The sequence below is a fragment of the Podarcis raffonei genome, chromosome 16 (assembly GCF_027172205.1).
Source record: "Podarcis raffonei isolate rPodRaf1 chromosome 16, rPodRaf1.pri, whole genome shotgun sequence".
NCBI lineage: Eukaryota > Metazoa > Chordata > Lepidosauria > Squamata > Lacertidae > Podarcis > Podarcis raffonei.
Window position 1 is genome coordinate 19,714,829 of NC_070617.1, and position 23,856 is coordinate 19,738,684.

General features: G+C 46.5%; 2 protein-coding genes across 5 annotated transcripts in view; both read left to right on the plus strand.

The window, feature by feature from the left end:
* NOS1 (nitric oxide synthase 1) overlaps positions 1–5,152 on the plus strand; it is a 114,109-nt gene extending 108,957 nt beyond the window's left edge. For 3 of the 4 annotated variants that reach the window (XM_053369870.1, XM_053369873.1, XM_053369871.1), the window contains one exon: positions 3,459–5,152. In XM_053369870.1, the coding sequence (XP_053225845.1) occupies positions 3,459–3,519 (61 nt within the window). In that variant the 3' untranslated portion in view covers positions 3,520–5,152. Of the gene's footprint in view, positions 1–3,302 lie in introns of all 4 variants that reach the window. The other variant, XM_053369872.1, reaches the window with a different exon arrangement.
* A 6,514-nt stretch (positions 5,153–11,666) lies between these two features.
* Positions 11,667–23,856, plus strand: part of FBXO21 (F-box protein 21) — a 31,941-nt gene continuing 19,751 nt past the window's right edge. The window contains exon 1 of the mRNA XM_053368294.1: positions 11,667–11,991. Coding sequence (XP_053224269.1) covers positions 11,714–11,991 — 278 coding nt within the window. The 5' untranslated portion in view covers positions 11,667–11,713. The remainder of the gene's footprint in view (positions 11,992–23,856) is intronic.

Below are 23,856 nucleotides of genomic sequence, written 5' to 3' on the forward strand. Positions count from 1 at the left end.
CCACGCCCACCAGGAGAGTTGCAGCTAGAGGCAGCAGCACTTCTGAAAACCGGGAGCCTGTGCTCTTGCACTTGGGTTCCTCCTTGCTGGTTTCCCTCTCTCCCGCAGGGAGACCGGGATGCTGGGCTGGGTGGGCCATTGGCCTGATCCAGCACAGGCTCTTTTAGGTTCTCATGCCCAGAAAGGAATGCAGTCCTCGCACTGGAAAGGTGTTTTCCCAGCCCTGATCCGGAGAAAGACCCTGGGAAGCTACTGCCAAGTTGGAGTAAAATAGCCCTGGCAGTGGTGGCTGATGTCCATTGGGAATGGTGGGGCAGGACTTAGGGGAGCTAACAGCAGGTGGCACCAGAGCTAAAGATAGGCAGAGTTCTAGTCACCATTTCCTTCCTGCTAAGTTCTGTAAGGGTGATACTGAGACTCCCATATGCCCTAGTATAGGCATCCCCAACCTGCAGCCCTCCAGATGTTTTGGCCTACAACTCCCATGGTCCCTAGCTAACAGGACCAGTAGTCAGGGATGATGGGAATTGTAGTCCAAAACATCTGGAGGGCCGAAGATTGGGGGTGCCTACCCTAGTAGGTCAGCCTCCACTCTGCCGCTCCCATTGCCTGCTATCCATCCCGTTCAAGTGGAGCTAGGAACAAAAGAAACTGCCTTGTGCTGAGTCCATCTGCTTCAATATTGTCTACACTGACTGGCAGAAGTTCTCCAGGGTTTAAGGCAAGGGACATTCCTAGCCTTATCTGGCAATGCTGGGGATTGAACCTGGGACCTTCAGCATGCAAGGCAGACGCTCAGCCCTTGAGCTATGCTCTCTCTCTCCACATTAACCGATCCTCCAAGACACCCTCAGCTATTTTCTAGTGGTCCACGCCAGTGAGAAGGGAATGAGATCCACTGTTGTAATATTTTGTGCCTTCTGCTGAGCTGGTGGCACCAGCTGGCCTAATCCCAACCCAACCCTGCCACCTACTGTCCAGAAATGGTATCGGCCATTCAAAGAGGCCTTTTTTTTGCCACATAGCGAAGTTGCCGCAGCATTCGCAACATACATTTAAAGCAGATTTATACCGCTTTAGCAGTTGCGGCTTCCCCTGAGGAATCCTGGGAGTTGTAGTTTGTTAAGGGTGCTGGGGATTGTGGGCCTTTGACTGCAAAAGAAAGAGGCAGTCAAGAAAGGAAAGGCTTATTCCATGAATTAAACTTAGGAGCTAAGCCTATGGTTTGGTTCACGCATCGTAGTAAGCCAAACTATGGCTTAGGTCACATCCCACACCATACATTTAAAGTGCATTTAAAGCACATCACGTCTCCCAAATACTCCTGAGAACTTACCCCTCACAGTGCTGCAGTTCCCAGTTCCTTAATAAACCACAGTTCCCAGAAACAGATTGCACAGTACATTTTTGCTAGGGCAAGTGTTGCACTGCATTCTTTTCTTGTGCAATGATAAAACTCAGCCATCCACTGGAGCAAAAGCCCCTTGCCCTAGTAGACAAATGGATTCTGGATATGGCCCCTGGTTTGGACAGGTCAGGCTCAGATACAGTTCACAATAATCATACTGCTATTGGTGTGTGTAGTGAGGGGGGGGGCGCGTGTATTGTTTTATTCTTAAATGTGATGGTTGTTTTTTAACCCAGGTATGTAAGCAGCCTAGAGATGGTTTGTGTTAGGCAACTAACAAATAACAGCAGTTAATAACGATGTATTAATTTTATTTGGCTTGTTTGAAAAAAATTCCAGAACTGGAATATGTAATAGCCATTCAGTTCTAAAAGAAACAGAAAAGACACCCCAGGGGGGAATTGGCGAGGACATTTGCCTCGTGTATAAGGTGTGGGAATATTCAGGGATGCAGGAGAGGATATATTGTTTAATGATATCCTTCCTAACTTGCATTAGTAAGTTCTTTATCTTAGCAGAGTAACATTCCCCTTTAAACGCACAGTGGTTTGCTTGTTGCAGGCTTGTCTGAGCCTCTCAATATAAGATTCCCGTCTTGTCCCTCTTAAAAAGAATAGACACGACAGTCTTATTAAAGTCAATATAAAAGTAGTTTACTCACAATCATTCAGTTCACAGTTGGATCCCTGAAGGCAGACTTAGGTTACAAAACTATACAGTGGTGCCTCGCAAGACGAAAGTAATTCGTTCTGCGAGTTTTTTCGTCTTGCGAATTTTTCATCTTGCGAAGCACGGTTTCCCATAGGAATGCGGTTTTAAGAAAAAGGAAACAAACTTGCAATACGTTTTCGTCTTGCGAAGCAAGCCCATAGGGAAATTCGTCTTGCGAAGCAACTCAAAAAACGAAAAACTCTTTCGTCTTGCGAGTTTTTCGTCTTGCGAGGCATTCGTCTTGCGAGGTACCACTGTATACACTTGTGGAACAATCCCATAAGGGAATTAGTTCCTAAGTGACTGCTAACAGGCAGTCGCTTCTGCTAACACATGGAAAAGCAAAATGGAGAAGAGACAAAGGAAGGAGATGTGCTCCCTTGCCCAGGTTAAGCCTCACACAGACACACAGGCCTCTAGTCACACGCAGAGGATGCTCAGGAGGAAACAGGAAGTTAGACTCCTGGCTGGTACAAAGCATAGCATGTCCATTCTAGGAATGTTGTACTTGACTGCTCTGTGTTTCATATCCCATAAGGCAGTTGCTTTGTGGTACTGCTTGGGGCAGGTAGTCACACGATGCCAAAACGTGGGGTTACGCAGCAGGGTCTAGCTGTGATTTCTGCATTGCAGGGGAGTTGGACTAAGTGATCTAGGTCCCTTCCAGCTCTAGAATTCTATGATTACAGTGGTACCTCAGGTTACAGACGCTTCAGGTTACATTCGCTTCAGGTTACAGACTCCGCTAACCCAGAAATAGTGCTTCAGGTTAAGAACTTTGCTTCAGGATGAGAACAGAAATTGTGCTCTGGTGGCACAGCTGCAGCAGGAGGCCCCATTAGCTAAAGTGGTGCTTCAGGTTAAGAACAGTTTCAGGTTAAGAACGGACCACCGGAACAAATTAAGTACTTAACCTGAGGTACCACTGTATATATTATGTGACTGCATCCCTGTTTAGTAGCCAAAGGGAAGCGCTGCCCACTGGCCCAATGTCTGGGGTGAGCAAGTGCGTACAATGTTTTCTGCCCAACTAACGAAAGGATGGCATTTAAGCCAGGGAATGCATAACTTGCGAAGGGCGAACAAAATGCATGTGAACTCGAGTGGAGGGGGCGATGCTTTTTTTTTTACATGCCTTACCATGCGTGTGTGATCTCAGCTCTAACCGATGCCTTTTTTGCAGGGTGTTTTGTTCCTAAACGTGAGCGCGTCGCGTTGCCCGAGGCAGGAGGCCGAGCCAGGCAAACCGTGGCAGCTCCAGCTGCTCTGCTCCAGCCCTCGAAAAGGAGAGGGGTCTGGACCTTGTACTGATATGTCCGCATCCGTTCCTTTCCTCCAGGGACTTCCGCCAGGCCCACAACAAACGCTCGTCTGTGTCTCGTCCTATTGTTGTGTCCTGAAGGATGTGTTGTTGACGCTTGGATAGCGAGGGAGGAAGAGACAGAGGACAATGTTGGTGATATTTCTTCTCCCCTCCACACCGCCACCCTCTTCTCGCGTCCTGTGGCAGTTTATTTTCCTTCCTTCCTTATCTGGAATCTCCCACCGTGGCGCGATGGCTTTGAACGCAACCTGCAAGCAGCTCCGACAAAGACACACAACTTCCGCTCGTTCATGACAAGGCCGTCTTCATGGCTGCATGAAAACCACCACCCTAGTGGTCGTCATCTGCATTTTGTGTGTGCGTGTGTGTGTGTGCGTGTTCTGGGGTGGGTTTGGAGGGTCACGGTCAGTTGCTGTTGAGTTACGCAGCAGAGGAATGCAGAATCGCCGCTCTTGTCTGTTTGCCAAAATCTCTGCCTAGCATGATTTGCTTCAAGCAGTGGGTCACTCTCTCCCCTGTCCCCTCCTGCCACTGCCCCTTTCATTCCTGCAATCTGGCAGGGGGGAAGAGGGAAAGTATGGCGGGCAGCTCCTCCTGTGGCTTTGTTCTTGTGCAGCCTCTCAGTCCTTGCATTCAAGGTGGGACTGGCCTTCGTTGCACAGATAATGGTCGCACTTTCGTACGGCATACCTGCACAGTCTCTTAACGTGATGCACTGCCCCGGCCTCCCTGCTCCCTTCCCTGCACCTTCCGCAATGTGTCTGAGCACTGATCAAATGTTTGCAAAGTCAGCAACACAGCTGGATATGGCAAGCTGGGTGGGCTGTAACCAACAGACTGCCAGGAAGCAACTGTGGGTCATCAGGCATTGTGGCTAAAACACTGCTAAGGGTATGAATACACTATTAGGAATCCAAAAGGGTTTCCCTTGTTAAATTCATGCGATGTGCTTTTTCCTTTACTCCTCAGACAGAGATAGAGAGAGAAAGAAAGAAAAAGAATGAGGATGGTACCAATGGATCACTTCTGTAGAACCATAGAACTAAGATGGGGGATCTGTGGTCTTCCAGGTGTTGATGGGCTATGACTCCTATCATCTTCTGCTGATTTACCATTCCAGCTGGGGCTGATGGCAGTCGGGATGAGGGAGAAATATGATCCAGTTCACATCCGATGCTGAGCTTACCTAATTCACACTTTGCCAAACAGTATGCGGACTGAAACATCAGTCGTTCTTCGAAATTTGCACTTCTCCCAATTTTTAAATGCCGTTCTCCAGCTAAGTAATGTGGATGCATACACTAGCGTAAAGTGCTCATATAAACACGTATATTAGCAAAAGTAACATACACAAAATACATTGCATTAGGGGGAATTACTTTGCTTAAAAAAAGTGTATGTTGGGAGAAAATGCAGGCTTGTTAGGAGAAATTTGCATTAAAATTCCGGTGAATTTTCACAAGAACAACAACAAAATCACGAGCTGAGATGATAATGTGGGGGATCTAATTTAAGATTGAAAAACATGAGAAATGGAGAAAAACAAAAAATGACATATTCACCCAACATCATGTCCAAGACCATGGGTAGGCAAACTAATGCCCGGGGGCCGGATCCGGCCCAATCACCTTCTAAATACGGCCTGTGTAATCAGCGTGTTTTTACATGAGTAGAATGTGTCCTTTTATTTAAAATGCATCTCTGGGTTATTTGTGGGGCATAGAAATTTGTTCATTTTTTTCTTCAAAATATAGCCTGGCCCCCCACAAGGTCTGAGGGACAGTGGACCGGCCCCCTGCTGAAAAAGTGTGCTGACCCCTGTCCAAGACCATCTGGTGGGCCACAGGTTGCCCATCTTTGCTACAGACCAAGGCCAAAGAGACACAGGAAGGAACAGGCAGGCTACATTCATGAACTTTCTGATGGCTTCCAGAGTTCTCCAGTTACAGAATATGATTGACTATTCTGATAGATCTCTTGCTCCATCCACACCGCTTTTCTAGTCTCAGAATAAACCCAGGGCATCCCCTTCCTCCCTAGGGAGATAGATGGATCTCCCAGCAGTAAAAAGCTGAATTACTTCCAGTAGGAAACAGCTGGATCCTAAACTGTTGCCTTCTCATTGAAGGGTTTTGCTGTCAGTGCCAAAAACTCTGTGCTTTCTCGCTTGGTGTTTCCTTTTACTTTGTGTAAAAAGGAGAACACAGGGAGCTGCCAAGGCAGGGGCCTGGTGTCTGTCGCAAGCTCTCAGCATTTGTGAGATGCTAGAAGCTGCCTTATTCTGATTCGGAGCAATGGTCCATCTAGCTCAGTATGGTCTACACTGGCCGGCAGAGCTCTCCAGAGTTTCAAGCAGGGTTTCCTGCTAGCCCTCCCTGGAGAGGCCATTGGGGGATTAAACCTTGGACCTCTGCCACTGAGCTACAGCCCTTCCCCAAAGGTCGAAGGTGAATTCCTTTTGCCCACCTTAAGACTCCTTGAAGCTTATAGACATTTGACCATGAGCTTGGCAGAGCAAGGCAGCAGTTTCCTTGGAGGCCCAAGCATGTGCTTTTTGCATGGGACACATTGCTCTCGTTGGTAACAACATATGAGCCATGACAAAACCCTGGTTGAGTTTAGGTCCCCTGGTTTGATTCACGCTACCGTCTTATGCACCAGAGATGTGGAAATATTTTCTAGCCCGAGGCCCGCTTTCCTTGTTTGGCAACTTTCTGGGGGCCACATGGTGGGTGGAGCAGCATATGCAAATTTTCCCTTTGCATAGTAAGCTACTTTCTACTCATGCTCACACACCCTTCTGTGACCTCCGTGCGGAGAAGCAAGAGGCAGCAAGAGAGACTTCAAGGACGCATTCAAGGCAGGGGGAGAGACCCATGGAGTGAGGGGCAATTCCTGGGGAGAGTCTCAAAGGCCAGAGAGAGACTTAGAGGGCTGCGTGTGGACCCTAGGCCAGAGGTTCCCCACCCCTGCTATGCACACCTGGAAGTAAGATGAACCATGGGAACTTCCTTCTGAGTAGACAAGGATTGCATTGATTTGTAAGCGTAGGTGCAAAACTGGTACAACCAGGTGGCTGATGGCTGGAATCTTTAGCATAGGGGTGGAAAACTGGGGGCCTTGCGGATGCCTCTGGACTCCATCTCCCATCAATCCCAGCTACCATGGTCAAGGATGGTGGGAGTTGTAGTCCAGGGACACCCAGAGGGATCACAGGTACCCCCACCCCTGCTTTATTCTAATTCAGCATGGCGGGAATCCCCCACGTTCTGGCTCAGTCCAGAATCCCATGCATCCCCACAGACACAAAGTCTTGGTCATGCCATGCCTTTGTGATCAGATAACAAGCGCAGCCTCTTGCCTCTCAGAAGAATAGAACGGAACCACCACACTGTGATAGCATCACATTGTTTTCCCACATCAGGTGACCCAGACACACACTCAGCTGCTAAGAGGATCCCCACCCCACTTTTAAGATGGGTGAGTGCAACTGGAAGTCCGGAGCGCCAGCCAGCTTATTGTTTGTGAGTCAACGTGCAAAGGCATGTGAACATTTGTTTTACCTTGTTTGTATCCCATGTGGATCGTCAGTCTCTCGAGAGGTTGAAAAAGCAACCTGCCAAAAGTGGGAGGAATTGTAACAGGCCAGATCATAAGGAGGGGCAGCAATAAGCCCACCAATAGCTCAGTTTGCTCAACACCCATGCTCAACAACATGCCATGGCAGGCGAAACTCAAAGAGACAGCACCATCACCAATCAAACACTAGAAGGCGATGCTAATTTGTGAAAGCTGAACAAGTTCCCCTGAAGAAGATAACTGAAACACATTGGAAACATTGAACCTCTTGGATTTTGTCTGCTCCATTCTGCTCCCCTCGGAAAAGGAAAACATAAAAGCAACCAACCACACTTTGCTTGTCTCTTTTCAGTGAAAGCCCTCTTGCCTTGCTCTGCTGCTTGTTTGTAGAAAAGGAAGTGCAGTTTCATCTCACGGGAGAGGTTTTCCAGGCTCCTACCACACAAAAGGAATGAGAGAACAGCCGTATTCAAGGGGTATCTTTGTTCTATGAGTTGATGCTTGTGTTTTGTCATGAGGTGCCATTCCTGAGCTGTGCGCAGCACGCTATGTCAACACCTAGTGGTAGAAATCAAGCATTACAATGCAGTGGCAGCACATTTCATTTTTTTCAATCCACATGTTCCAGGGCAGAGGGGTTGCAGATTGAAACAGAAATTTTCCCATGCAGAGATGGTGCAGACTGAAACAGAAATCTGTACCCTAACCCAGGCTATTGAATGAACCCTGTATATTGATTGGGAAAACTCTCCTCTGCTCCCTCCCATTGGCTTCAGCAGGTTAACTTAGACCTAAGTGTCCTCTGGATCAAGCAAGAACAAAAATGCATTTGCCTGTGTAGGGCAATGATGTAATATGGGTGAGTACAATCCTGAATGTGTACAGGTCTCCCAAGCAGCTGTTAATGTGATCAGTTTCCTCTCCCTATTCTTCAGCTCAGCTCCCTTGTGTCACTGTGCCTTTTATTATTATTATTATTAATATTATTATTATCATCATCATCATCACTGCCATTAATAAACAACTGATGAACAAATTACAGTTGCATTCCTTGGTCTGGATGGGCAGCCTGGTTCATTTTGAACACCACACAAATGTATGATAATTTGGAGGGTGGGGGCGGGCAGGTCATATTTAATCATATCAGTGCTTTAAGTGGCCGGAAACATTTTACGTTCCTTTACCTCCGAGCTTTTGATGCTGCCAAGTCTCTGCCGTTTGTACAATATGCTCAGCACCTTTCTTCATGGACTGACTGCTGTTCTTGTTTGCGAGGTATCCACACTGTTCTAAAGCATGCACCTTCTTTCTGTATAGTTCGGATCTTCTGGTTTTATGGAATTAAAAAGAAAAATACTTATGCCTGTTTGCATTGCAATCAATTAAAAAAAAGAAGAAGTGAATTGACTCTGTTGTCATCTTCTACTTTGGCTTTTAGGGCCTGCCCAATCTGAGGATCATGGTTCATACTACAATCGGGCTAGGCATTCATTATTCCAGTCATTTATTACTTATCCATCGCTTTAGGGGGCGAAGCCCACCTTACTTTCCACACAGTGCCTCTAGGCCCCCAATGTGGCGTGACTCTGGAGCAATGCTATGTCAGGGGCTCAGAGGTATGGTGGCGCAATTAAAATGGCAGGTCCCAATGTTGGCACTTGCCAGCCAGACTTTGCTGCTCCTTCTAAGCCTGCAAGCTGTTCACTGTCCACTAAGGCAGAGATGGGAAGCATCCCATCACCCTCCATCATGGGCATTCCCGGATGCAGCTGACAGGGTTGGAGGAAAACATGTTCCCCACAGCTGCTCTAAGGGAAATCCCATGGGAACTTCCAGTGTTCAGTGAAGGTAGGCATAGAACTGGACAATGGAAGAGCTCAAATGAAAGCCAACTGCAATATTCATTTATTCTGTGAACTGCCCTGGGATCTTATGATGAAGGGTGGGATATAAATATTAAAAAAAATTATAGACTGCTGTTTATTAAGAAAAAGCAACACAGTTTGCTACAGAAATACATAAAACCATGCAGTGAAAACCACATTTTAAAAGTTAAAAACAGACATCAGTTAACCACTGTATTCTTTATTGCCTGCATATAAGCCTGGCAGAATTGAAAGTTTTGAAAGTTGGCACGTTAGGCACCTGCTGAATCTCTAGTGGCAAGGTGTTCCACAGGACTAGGCCCATGACACTAAAGACTTAAGTTTCTTTCTGTTGTCAAATGAGCCTCACCATCCCGGGGAATGACCAGTGACATGCCTGCAGATGATCTCAATTATTGAGCTGGGATACAAGGGTGGAGGTGCCCTGAACCAACATTGTCGAGGGCTTTGTAAATTAATAGGTCCACACTTCTGCAGCAGCAACAGGGAGATATTGAGCTGCATCCTACTGAAGCTTTCAAGGCTGACAAGATGCACAGTGTGACAGGCAGGGCCTGTGAGGCTGGGGAGATTACTGCAGGAAACTAACCCTCTGATGGTGACAGGGTTGTGCCTTCCAGCCAGGTGGTCCCTGAATAAGATACTGATGCCCCACCTCACACGAGACAACAGCTTCTCATCTGCATCAGTGTCCTTTGCCATACGCTGCATGGTCTCCTATGGACCACAATGCCCACCACACCAGGGACTCTCAGGAGGCTCCACTTTGTGCCAGACCTTAGCTGGGAGCCTGCAACAGAATGGAGGAATGGTTCTGAGCTGCTGTTTCAAACCACATTCCAAGCTGTGCAATTAAGGTTGACTGGGATGTCTTGCACAACAAACCTGCTTCCTCCAACAGGACCAGACTTTTTGCAATAAGGGAGGTGAGGGGAGAGCGTGGGCAACACTTGCTTGACGCGACATCATCTGACCTCCCCATCAACAAATAAGGATGAATGCTCAATTGACAGGTGGTCTGGAAGCACCTTTGGTTCAAATGATATCATGCACATGCTCTCTCTCTCTCTCTCAAACATACATACAGAGGGCAAACACCAAGATAAGAGCAGTTAGGCTAAAATTAAGACTGGACTGGCCCTTCCAATCCACAGATTTGCTTATTTCTTAAATATAAGGAACTGAGTTTTTAATTCCCATGGGAAATGATGATTTCAAGAAGTATGCAGCAATTAGCACAAGCAGGTTGTGCGCATCATACCCAGGATGGTAGGACAGTTCAGTTGGTAGTGATAAAAGATGCAGTCCGGCACACTTTTACTGCATGTGTGATCAAGCAGTTACGTCTCCACGCAGCTCCTAGAAGCTTTTAATAACGGTTGAGCTTCACACAGAAGGCAATAAAACACTCATGGACGACATAAAGCTTCAGCCAAGTTCTTGTTTACTTGACAGGTCATAAAAGCATAATTAGCAGCAACTATTTAAGCATTTACCACAGCCGTGGTAAAGGCACACTTAAGTTCAAGCTTCTCTCTTTCTCTCTGCAAGTTGCAAGCAAGAGGAAAACAATAAAAGTCACCCTGTTATCAGTGTTTCCTGTGGTAGGTTCTGCACATGTCCAGAGAACAGTTCCTACAATAAGTGTCTTTGCTGAGTCCTGGCAGTGAAATAAAGGTGGGTGGGCCTGGAGCCAAACACATTAAAATATAAGCATCCATAATTGAAACACATCATAAAACAATCCCACTAAATAAAGCAACACTGTAATTCAGACAAGAGACTCAGGGCAAAGAGATCAAGGGAATTCCTGGGTAAACATAAATATTTGTGGGTTGGGGTGTCTTCAGTGTCACACAAATATATATTTTTAATTTGTCGGTGGACTGAGGGGTGCACCCCTGGAGTCCTTAACATGGGATCTGTATGGGGTTTTTCCCCAGGAAGCGCTGGGTGGGTGGGGTAAAGTCAAACAATGAAAGTGGGAAACTGGCTAATTGCTCCTCTGCCCCACCCCCACCCCAAAAAGGAGGAATAGTGCCTGCACGTCTTGCTTCATATCTCTGTTTCTGCAAATGCTAGAAAGTTACTCTTTTAAAAAAGAAAATAGCAGCGGCAATAATAATAATAATAATAATAATAATAATAATAATAATAATAATAATAATAGAAATCTGGGGGTTATGGTCCATAAAACAATTTTTGTCTCCCTTCTCAGGTTCTACAAATACAAAAAACCTACTCAAAGTAGGAAATCTGTTTGTTATAGTTCATGGAGTGGAGGGGGGGGACTATTCCCTTCCCTTCTTCCACTCCCCACCCCATGAACCATAACGACTCCAAATTCCTCCTCTTTCTGAAAGTTCTGCAAGTGCTAGAAGCTCACCCTTCCTTTAACAGGCAGACAGGTGGACAAAAATGCAAATTGGGAATTTAGGATAGCGCTTGCTGGGGTAACTGATATTCCCCCTAACCCCCGCTGTTCCCTGATTAGTTTCTTTTTCCTGCCCACCGGGAGATGAGAGGAAGAACCAAAAAGAGAGAGAGAGAGAGAGCACAGTGGCCGTTGCGCCTCTATGCGAGGAAAGCAATTCGCAGACGCTCCCTGGGCGTCCCTTTCCTTCTCTCTCTCGCCTGCCTAATTCGTGGCTCCCCCCGCCCCTTTCTCAGCGCCGGCGTCATTCTCCTCCCGCCTCTTCCTGCCGCGCCCGGCCGCCTCTTTTTTCGGAGCACCCTTTTCTGCTCCGCCGGCGCGTGTCTCTTTGGAGACGCCCCCTCGGAGGGCCGCTCAGGTAAACAGGCAAGATGGCGGCGCCGGAGAGAGCGAGCGAGGCCGAGACGGGCCCCGCGGAGTCGGAGGCGGACGGGCCGGAGGGGTTGGCTCTGCCGCCGCCGCCTCCTCCTCCAGGGCCCGGGCCGGCCCCTCCGAGCCTGGCGGAGCTGCCGGGGGAGCTTCTGGAGCTAATCGCGTGCTGCGGCCCGCTGAACGCCTCCGACGTGGCCCGCCTGGCCTGCACCTGCCGCCGCCTCAGGGAGGCCTGCCAGCCCCGAGGGAAGGTCTGGAGGGAGCAGCTCCGGCTCAGGTGAGCCCCGGGGACGGGTGGGGTGTGTGTGGAAAGGGGCGAGGAATGGGAGCGGGGTGGGCCTCGGAAAGGTGGCAGGAGCAGCGACGTCCATAGGTCGTGGTGCCTCTGAGCATGGGCAGAGTGCAGGGAAGAAGGAAGGCCTGGCGTTGTTCTAAGTGTAAAGATGTGCGTGTTTCAGGCCGCGGAACGGTGACGTCGAGAAGGTGGTGCCTCTGGGCATGGGCAGAGTGCAGCAGGAGGAAGGCCTGGCGAGGGAGTTCCCTGGAGCACACACAGCAGCAGTAGATGCATTGGGTAGGTGGTGCTTCTGAGCATGGGTAGAGTGCAGCAGCAAGAAGGCTTGGCGTTGTTCTAAGTGCAAAGATGTGCATGTTTTAGGCTATGGAGCAGTGACGTCGAGAAGGTGGTGCCTCTGGGCATGGGTAGAGTGCAGAGGGGAGGAAGGCTTGGTGAGGTAGTTTTCAGTTCCCTGGAGTAAACACAGTAGCAATAGTTGCATTGGGTAGGTGGTGTTTCTAAACATGGGCAGAGTGCAGCAGGAGGAAGTCCTGGTGGCATCGTTCTAAACTCACCGGGAGTTTTCATGCCACTGAAGCTCATGCAGTATTGTCAGTGGGAAGGCCGTGCCTCTGAGCATGCGTAGAGCGTGTATGTGTGGAGGAAGGCTTGATGTTAACCTAAGCACAGCTTAAGGGCGAGGGAGTTTTCTGTTGCCTGGAGCACTCACAGCAGCAGTGGTTGCGTTGGGAAGGTGGTGCCTCTGAACATGGGCAGAGTGCTACAGGAGGAAAGAGGAGGAAGGCCTGGTGTTGTACTAAGTGCAACACAGTGACTTTGAGAAGATGGTGCCTTCCTGGCATGGCAGAGTGCAACAGGAGGAGCCTCTAAGCATGGGTCGAGCACAGAAAAAGGAAAGTTTGGAGCCTTTGCATCTACAGCAGAAACAGAGACAATCAAGAAGATGGTGTCCCTGATCATGGGCAAAGTGCGAATGAGGAAGGACTGGAGGTGGCATCCTAAGCACAGAGGCTTCATGTAACCATAGAGCCTTACATGTAACCATAGCAGTGATAGTGGGATGATGATGATGCCTCTGAGCATGGAGAGAGTACAGAGGCAGGGAAAAGTGGAAGGTCTAATTTCCCAGGTGCAGGGAGAACTTTCTGGCCCTGGACATTGGTATGATAATTCCTGAGCATAGGCGGAGTGCAGGGGGAGGAAAAGGAGAAAGGGCTGGTATCCCTGGCCCAAAGGGAAGTTTCCACTGCCAAGGTTTCTAGACACAACAGCAATAACAGGAATACTGGGAAGATAATGCCCCTGAACTGTGTGTGTAAGGCAGCTGATGGGAGTTGTAGTTCAAAAGATCTGGAAGTCACATGTGGAGTAGGCCTGGGCGATGTATCGATACAAGACTGGTATGGGGGCAGAGTGGGATGGCAGCTTCACTCAGAGGAATATTGCAGGTGAAAACGCCACCGCTCCTGAGCTGAGGGAGAAACAAGCTGCAGCTGGGAGTGGTGGCAGTGTCACCTGCAATATACTGCTGAATGAAGCCACCGTCCTACTCTGCCCTTGTACTGGCAAAGAGAGAGAAACAAGCTGTATCACCGAGGAGCCGATACAGCTTGTTCCTCCCTTTGCTTCTTTAACGTGCTTGGCTGAGGAGCTGCATTCCTCAGCCTAGCAGTTGGGGCTGTTCAGCTGGGGTGTGTGAAGCCCCCCACTCCCCAGCTGCGGGAGCCCCAATCCTTCCGCTGCTTGCATGCGAGCAGGAGAAGGATCAGGGATGCTCAGCTGGGGGGTGCGAAATCCAACATCTGCCATCCAGAGCCAGCGGCAAAATAGTGGCTTTGAGAACGGAAAGAAGAAAAGTCACTTTATCCAGGGACAGTCCGTATATATATATATTGGCAGTGTTAGAAAGGCTAGGAGCCAAATGTCTTCTTGGACCTGGGTTGTTGGTGCCAAAACAGAATGTCTAGTTGCCTGGGGTGTGAGGGTCGGCAACACTTTTTATTTATTATTTTAATACGCATGAATTAATACGCAATTCACATAAGTGACACATTGTTAATATCACATTTTTAGCAGAAATTGCTAATATATGTTTGATTTGGTGTTGACAGTAAAAATATTGGTACCATACTTGAGTTTTCAAAACATTCTACGCTTTATTGTTAAACTCCTTAATAACATATTGCCTATCCTTAACATATACTTGGAGGCTTCAAAGCACTACATTTCAGTAATTTTTGAGTGTCAGCCAGGCACAAAAAAATGGCACCCAGACTTTTTGAGGTGCTCACAAATGGAGAATCTTTAGGTGCAAAATGCACCTTGCGCCCTGCTAATTTCGAACCCTGCACCTATTCCGACCTCTCTTAATGGTGATACGGACCATTCATAACTTAAGAATGTTCTTCACAACTGTGAGCAGGGTAGTGGGGTGGGGTAAATGAAATGGTTCCTGAAATTCATTCTGATTGTGCAGATAAAATGTACATAATTGATAGAATTCTACAGGATGTGGTATTAGTATGTGAAAACAGTCAAGTTCCAGTGATCCCCAGACATGCACCTCCAGATGCTGAAGATGTCAGGCGCCATCCAGGTGCCCAGGCATCTTCACTTGGTTGTAATAGTCAGGTGCAAAATGTGCTAAGTCAGGTGCTTGACTAATTTTGAACACTGGGTGGGGTTGAATCATATGCAGGCAAATTCAGGCAGTGCAATTGATTAGTAGGTCTTGTGTAACAAACCTATTTCCTCAAAGAGCAGAATTTTTGCAAAAAAGAAAAGTGATGGGGGAGTGCTCCAGAAAGTGTGGGATAATGCTTGTTTCAATACGGTGGCATCTAACCTCCCCACAAACGCATCAGAATGAATGCTCAATAAAAAGCCAGTGTTGTCTAATATCCCTGCAAACAAATCAGGGAGATGAATGCTTAATAAGCTGATCGCCTGGTTTGACATTGTCATTGTGTCAACCACCATAACCCCAAGATCTCTTCTTTGGTTAGTCACAATTCAAACACCATTGGCACGTATTAAAGTTAGCGTTTATTTTTTTATTTAGCGAAATATGTTTGCCCCTTGATTGTAGTAATACCTGCAAGCTGCTTACAAGGAATATTAAAATAATCAATGAAAAATTGTTGCATTACGTATCAATTTGCTCTGACCTTGAACTTCATTTGCCATTTTCCTGCATGTTCACCCAGTTTGGAAATTATCATAATGGCAAACAGATTTTTGTTTGTTTTTAAAAGCTCATAGTAGTGTTCTCTGTCATTACTAAAATAAGTGATATTCTGTATCTGTATACTTTCATCACTGCTTCATGCTGTTCCCTTATTGTAGTTCTCGATTTTAGCATCTGAAGTGCTGTCAGGGGCCCAGTGAACCTTCCATGAGGAATATGGCCACACTGCGTTACATTATTTCAGCAACTGTTTATTTTAGGGCAATGAGTAAAGAATAACTCCTCCAACTGAAATTGCAGTGGGGGTTTCAAGGCACTCAGATGTAATTACTCAAGATGGAGCCTGGCCCAGAGTAACAGGGTCAATATCTCAACTTTTGCCAGGAGTCCAGCGATCAGAGAAACAGCCGCTTTTGGAATACAGACTCGCGATGGCTCACGTGGCTGGCTCTGAATCTTTCAAAGGTCCAACTTGGCGGCTGAGATGATAAAGCCGAACTCTGAATCGCAGACAGAGAGCCTGGAAAGCGACCCAGGAAAATCGCTTGCTGAACTGGGGAGCTGTCCGTTGTTCAGCAGCCTCTTTCACAGGTGGGGAGAGAATATTCTCTTCCTTTTAATTGTTCAGCCTGAGTTTTGCAAGCCAACTGGCAGTTAGAAAAAGCAATAAAACCATGTCTTCTTCTGCCAAGACATGGTCAGAGCCAGACTGCATATGAACTTCTCCTGTTCTCAAAAATGGGCCAAGATAAGAAATTTACATATATTGGTCCAGTTCTGTTGTCACTGACTGTGTGAGAGAGCTTGCCTGCAAGTTATGATTTAGTCTCCTACAGTGATGTATTCTGCCACACCATCGCCCCAGAAGTTAACAGATTGACATCCTGAGCTAAAAAGTTGAAGCCATTGTTGTGTGTGTTTGTTCACAATACTACTGTGCGGCAACATTGCCATATATTGTGAAGGTGTTTGCAAAGTGATGTTCCTCATCTGGAGCAAACGAGACATAAATTAGCCCTGTCTCTAGCCAAACTTTTGCGAACCTGTTGACCAGCTGTTCTGGACTACAACTTCCATCAGCCTCAGCAAAGGCTCTGTATTGGAGAAGGCTGCTTTGGTCATGTATATCTCCTGATGCTGATTATTGTTTAAATAATAATTAGCCAGCAAATAGTCAGCTTGGGACTGTGCTGTGGCAGGAGCAATCAACCCTTTGCCCCAATCATGGTCCAGATCAGTTATTTATTAAACAAATTCAGGAATTGTTGTTATTATTTTTATCCCAGTTTGGTTGTCGTCAGAGTAGATTCATTGAAATTAATGAGCCTGACTAACGTAGGTCCATTCATTCTGATAGGTTTACTCTTAAGCAGGACTGAGGCCACATTCACACCATACATTTGAAGTGCTATGATAAACATAGTTGTGGCTACCCCCCCCCCCCAGTTCTGGGAGCTGTAGTTTGTTAAGGGTGCTCAGAGTTTTTTGGAGAACTCAAGTTCCCATATTTCCCTGTGAAGAGGTCTTGATTGTTTAGCCACTCTGGGAATTGTAGCTTTGGAAGGGGAATAGGAATCTCCTAACAGCTTAGCATGAAGGACAAAGGGCCGTTGCTCAGTGGTAGAGCACACAGTTCAGATGCAAACTTTTTCAGGATCAATCTGTAGCACCTTCAAGTAGGGCAAGAGGTGGGGCACCTACCTGAAACTTCTGCTCAGGGTAGAGTAGAGCAGGTATCTTCAACCTTTGCAGCCCCAGGATTCACTTTTAACCCAAACATGCATTTTGGGACCTGATTCTTAATCTTTTACCATATATTTCCATGGTGGGAGCACTCTTCCATGGTAAGAGTGTGACCCATCTTAGATCAGACCGCAGTCCACTGGTGGTCCTGACCCACCAGTTGAAGACCAGTGGAATAGACTTGAAGACCAGTGGAATAGAATATACAGTGGTACCTTGGTTTAATAACAGTCCTGTTTACGAACGATTCGGTTTACGAACTCCACAAAACCGGAAGTAGTATCCCAGTTTGTGAACTTTACCTTGGTGTAAGAACTGAAAATGAATGGTGGAAGGGCACCGGCGGTGGGAGGCCTCGTTAGGGAAAGCGTGCCTTGGTTTAAGAATGGTTTCAGTTTAAGAACGGACTTCCAGAATGGATTAAGTTCATAAACCGAGGTACTACTGTACTGAACTAGATGGAACAATATGAATCTATGTAGAACAGCTTCATTGTGCAATGTGTGTGTATCAGGATATTGGTTAATGTACGAACTAGATAACTGTCAGCCACAACTCTTTGTTTACGCGAATAGCCTATGGTCCTGTCCAAACTCCCACATGGATTTTGCATCCTTCAGATCTCTCTTGACTGGCAGTTTCTACTGTGACTCCTGCGTTCCCTTTGTGTTCTGAAAAAAATATGTTAACTTGGGAATTGTTCAAAAGCTGACAGATAAGGTCTATATCCACATCTTTTGGTTAATCCTAGTGTTGACATTTTGTGGGGAGGAAGCACATAGCTTGACTGGGCAGCCTCTGATAGGCTTTATCTCACAGCCATGTTATGCCAAGATTTCTCTTCCAGAAAACCTTCATGGTGTTGAATAGATAGGCAGGTGCATCATTAATCCTCAATGTCACAGGAGCTTCCAGGGCACCAGGGTTTGCAGCAGGTAGCCCAGAATTACAGCTTATGTTTGGGCTTTATTTTTTCCCCTGTTCTGGATATCAAAGAGAGCTCTGGGTTCCATGCCACCCAAAGCAGCTGTTGGCACAGCTCTCCTGTGCCCGTTACACTTGAGAAATAGGGAGCAAGCGACTTCCTCCTACATTTCCTGGCAAGAAGCAAATGCTGGACACTTGGCTGAGCTGCTCAGAAACACGGCTGCAAGTCACAGGGCCTGTGTCCTCTGAGGCTAATCCCCTCCACCCTCCCTTTGGCCTCTCCAGCTCCCAATGCCGGCCAGCTGAGGATGTGCTCTGGCAGTGTACACACACTGCCGTCAACCTCCTCCTGGTTCAAGGGGGATAGGCAGATTCCAGAAGTTATAATTCTTTTTTCAACACAATGAATCCTCAAAGCAGCATTCACTGTGATAGTTTGCTGGAAGAAGTGTTGCAGGGTGGGGTAGGGAGCTCTGCCACCTGCTATTTAGCTGTCAGGAAACGGGAGCTCATGAGTTGCAAGCAGAAGGGCCCTCCTTTAATCCCCGGCATCTCTAAGTAGCAGTGTTAGAAACTGAGATGCAAAAGCTAGGAGCTAAATGGCACCTTAAACCTCGGTTGTGGGCGCAGCAACAGAATTTCCAGGCACACTTTTTAAATAACAAAAATACAAAGCTGAATATGAATGAATTTCAGCTAAAACGTTATCTTCATTTTTCACATGGTCTAGTCCTAGACCTGCCCAACCCCCTAATATTCTTAAGAGGGTCTCTTCTCCAGTTTTCAGAGAGTAGCTGGAAGTGGGGAGGCAGAAAAAGATCCTCCTTTCCTTCCACTCTGCAGTTTTAATCTGAAATCTTAGGTGTGGTGCAGTGCTGCTCCCAGAGCTCAGAAACTGCACATGCTGATGAAATTCCCTGTCGCAAAATGTCCCTAGAACAATGAGAGTTTCAAACACTGCTAGGTAGCATTGGGAAAGACTCCTGCCTGGAAACCTGGAGGAGGGCTGCTGCCAGTCTGTGTCAGTGATACTGAGCTAGATGACAAATGGTCTAGGTAGCATTGGGAAAGACACCTGCCTGGAAACCTGGAGTAGGGCTGCTGCCAGTCTGTGTCAGTGATACTGAGCTAGATGACAAATGGTCTGACTCGGTATAAGGCAGCTTCCTTATATTTGGAGGTTAGAGACAAGCCCAGTGGGCACGTCCCTTGCATTTATTCTGGATACATAGCATGTGGTTTGCATCCAGAAGGTCCCAGGTTCATCTCTGGGTAGTGCCGGGAAAGACTCCACTCTGAAATCCTGGAGAGCTCCTGCCAGTCATTGTAGATGGTTCTGAGCTAGGTGAAGTGATGGTCTGACTTGATATAAGGCGTCTTCCTATGTGGTTAGGGGATGTGTAGTAAAGTTAGTGTTTGCTTAGAAGCTGTTCCTTGGTCAAGCAACGAGAGTGAGGCCTTGTGGGATACCAACAAGCCACAAGGACCATGGGAAATAAGTTCTGTGTCGGGCCAGCCGTTACAAATGGCGCTTTTCAGCATAAAATAAAGACGCAGAGAGCTAGCTTATTTCCTTGGACTGATGGAGCAGCTCTTTCAGACATCTTCTCCTCTCCAGTCCGTTTTTATTACCCTTTGTTCTCTCCAGCCGCATGGCTGCATCCCAGTGTCTCATGTTACCTCATCCGGCCAAGCTTAAACCCACCCACACCATATAGGGTCAACACTGCCCAGAGGAAACACAACTCCTTTTAAGGTCAATACAATTCTAATACATGTAAGGCACAGACATGCTGGTCACTGGGTCAGCAAGACACCAGGTGGCACTACAAACCTTGCCAGGGCTTTCTGGCTCCCACCCTGGCTCCCACATGCCCTCTTTCTTTATATTTTAAGCATAATCATATATATCAGTACCAATGGCTTTGTCGAGCGTGATAAGCGACTCTTTTGACACCGGAAGCGGGCCGTGGACTGGAGAACCATGCAGTACATACAGAATTTAAGAATGAATACATTGTATATAGCAACACAAAAAAGAATGAATACATTGTATATAGCAACACAAAATAATGCAAATAACTACTATAATAATCACTATAATCAATAAATGTCGAAGCCAACTTCCATAAGAATATAAGAATTCTGATTCCATGCTGCATGGTAGGCTTCCTTTCTAGTTTATTAGCCATGCACTGGTATCGCTTCTATAGCACTGAGATTGGTCACTGTATGTTCCTGTAAGAGAACAAGAGCTATTAAACATGAATTTCAATGTATATTTACAGTTTGGATATATGCCCCATGATTCTTTCCCTCTTTAATTTGAAACTAACTGGGGGCAGGCATACATACCCAACATTTAGAAGCATGCAATAAACTAGTAAACTTAATCATAACTTGTACAAAAATATTATTCCTCCATATCTTATGATAATTTTCACCCTTAAAGTCCCATTCAACAACACTGTTCTTATAGTTCGAGAGTGGCTGAGCCGTGAATACTGCCAGCCAGTGTAGGATTCAGGCAACTGCTGCTTGCCAGCCAATAAGGTGAAATATGGTGGTTTCAACTGGACTGTGTCTGCTTCTCTTCCTTGTATAATGGTGCAGCAAAGGATGGCAAGGCAAATGGTTAGGAAGCACTTCCGCAGTTGAAGGGACTTGCCATGGCTGCACGCATCGAGCTAGAACCCATAAAGGCTTGTCCTCGACATCCACTGCCACGTACCCTCGTCCCCACGTGATCAGCGGGACAGGTCGATGCCATGCGGGATCAGGCAAGCGTCTGTACACCACCAAGGGGTGGGGGAGTGCCTCCTCCTTCCTAAAATGCAATTCCGCGGGAGTATGGGTCCTAGTATTTGGATATAAGGATGGTTAAACACAAAAAGAACTTGGTGAACAGCTGAAGGAATGAGTGCTGTTGGATGTTTCGGCCGCCAAGCTGTTTTAGCAATAGTGTTTTGAACATCAGGTGCGCTCTTTCCACTATCGCTTGCCCTATGGAGTTAAAGTGTATACCATGAGTTAATTTCACATTCCACAACATACAAAATTCCGAAAATGTTTTAGAAATATATGCTGGGCCAAAGGAATAGAAAACTGCTTAGCCAATGCTTTCGCAGGGAGATGAAGGTTGTTATAACATAGTATAGGATCAGAAAAGAGAGAAGGCAGAAATGTTCTTCAGAGCTGAATCTGCTCTTGAATTTCCCTCTGCTAAATACCCTGGGTGTGATGTGTGGGAGCGAAGATGTGCAACATAATAAGGAACTCTCTGTGCTGAAGTAAGGCCTACAGGGCAAGAAACAAGGAAAACAAGTCAGAATCCAAGGAAGGAGTTATATAAGATATTGGTAAAATAGCAAAAAGCGATATACATACTGAGTATCCACAATAAGATTGAAAGAATGAGTAGGAAAGGATTGAAAGGCAAGAATCACAGCTGCTAGCTCTGCTCGCTGGGCAGAAGACTGTGGAGAGGTAAATAAACTTTCCCATTTTCCTCCCTCCTCCCACATCACCACCCCCATACTTCTTGTTCCATCTGTGAAGAGGATTAATGCAGAGGGGAGAAGTGTGAGAGACAAGGGGTTTGTCAAATCATAAGTGACTTGTGTCAGAAATGTCAAACGGTCATCCTTTGGAGGATTAAAAATGATGACCTATAAAATCAGCCAAAACAATTTGCACGGCAGCATTTGTGATCAATAAATGCTGCTGTTCAGTCTGTGAAAATGGCATATAAATTGATGCAACATCAAAACTGCTCAAAGTTATAGCACGTGAACGTCCTTTGATAACAATTGTCTGATGTGGATTCATTTGCTGAATGAATGTTCTTCAAAGGGGTATGAGGTAAATGTAAGCATTCTATAATGCAGATAGTCTTCTTCTTGTCCATCTGAGCATATAAATTTCCTGTTGACAACAATGGTGTAGCAAATACTGCCAGATGCAGCTTGTGTTCAGCACCTCTAGGTGGCGCATGCGGAAAGGTTTCAATGCTTCATTCACAAAATTTTGGCAAAGTGTAGGGGAGTTCCGCATGCTGTTGTGGCTGAACAATCCACTGATATCACTGGGTGGATTGCAATTTGTTATATACTGGCAATGTAAAAGCAAACTGTTCCTGTCTGCTGGATCCAGTGGGATAGAGATGTTTCAATGTAGCCAAAAGTTAATTGTTCAGAAATAAGCTGTTCAGAAACGAGATGGTGCCATTGCTGCGGTTTTTTCTTTTGGTGGAGGCCACTGTTCTACCCACACTGAGGTATCAGTGATCTTGGTTTGCCACGCTGGAAATGTTGTATTCATGGCTACAGGCTGGTTTTTATCTTGCGCTGCTGCCAGCAATTGAGCCTTGTGGGTGGCTGTACCAACAGACTGGCAAATGTGTAGCATCGTAGCTGTATCAATGGCAGGAAGGTGTATTATCGGGCGCAACGCAACCTTACAATCCTCAGTGGCATTTTCAAAGGCCAATTGTTTGATAATTATTTGTTTGGCTTCAGGATTTTCAATTTGGCTACTCACTGCTGTAATCAGCCTGTCCATAAAGGAAGGATATGATTCTCTAGGTTCTGGGATTTTTCTCATTGCTTGTTTAGCAGCAAGAGCTGTATCCCTCAATAAGATCTGCAGCAGTGTGGCTTGTACTGAAGCCTGAGCAATGGGGCCATGCTCCATCATAGCATCCATCACATCTGCGAGGGTAGGATTAGGATTTTTTCCTCTGATTTGTTGCAGTAAAGCAGGAGCATAAACACCACAGGCAATTTCCCATTCGTGAGCAAACAATACAGCAGCTGATGGGGGTAAAACTGTACGTGCCAAAGGCTTGAATTCATCTGGAACCAAAAGCTGGGCTTGAATTCCTGCTGCAGCACCAGGGAATGCCTTAGTATCCTGAGTTAAGGAACAGGCAAATACTGCACGTTGCAAAGGGGTAGCTGCTTTTGCTGCTGCTGAAAAAGCAGAGTCATTTCCAGCCAGACCATGGTATTTTTGCAGATTTGGGTCTTCTGGTGAGGAACTGCAGTCTGGAGGTTTGGGATCTGGGGCTGCAGCAGGCAAAGCAAGGGCTGGAACACATGGCAGGATAGCAGGCTGAATTAAAGAAGCTGAAGCCTGTGTTGGCAATGCAGCTATGGAGATATTTTTTGGTGATAAAGAACCCATAGCATATCGAACCTTGCACCATGCATTTAAATTCCGAACACCAATGCTGGGAAGCCCATGAAAATGTGTCCCAATTTCATCCCAATGTTTTAATTCCAAAGTTCCTTCTGCAGGAAACCAGGGGCAATGTTCATCAATGCACAGAATGAGCTGTATCAAATCTCCCTCAGGAACTTCCAATTTGTTGCAGGAGAGGAGAAATTTTAAGTCTTTTAAAAATTTCTGTTGGGGAGTAGTCAAAGAGCTGCCCATTTTTCTAAAATCAATATTTAAGGGATCGACTAACCTTGGATCCGTAGATGAATAGCGCTTGCAGCCTTTTCCAGGCGAGGTAAGTCGATGAATATCCACTGCTTGGATCAAAAATCTTCTCACAGTCTTGCCCAGACTGTTTGCTTCAATCTTGCTTCTTTAGCTCTCTTTTAAAAACCTCAGTCGTATCTTTTATTCAGCCTCACACGGGGCACCACTTGTCGGGCCAGCCGTTACAAATGGCGCTTTTCAGCATAAAATAAAGACGCAGAGAGCTAGCTTATTTCCTTGGACTGATGGAGCAGCTCTTTCAGACATCTTCTCCTCTCCAGTCCGTTTTTATTACCCTTTGTTCTCTCCAGCCGCATGGCTGCATCCCAGTGTCTCATGTTACCTCATCCGGCCAAGCTTAAACCCACCCACACCATATAGGGTCAACACTGCCCAGAGGAAACACAACTCCTTTTAAGGTCAATACAATTCTAATACATGTAAGGCACAGACATGCTGGTCACTGGGTCAGCAAGACACCAGGTGGCACTACAAACCTT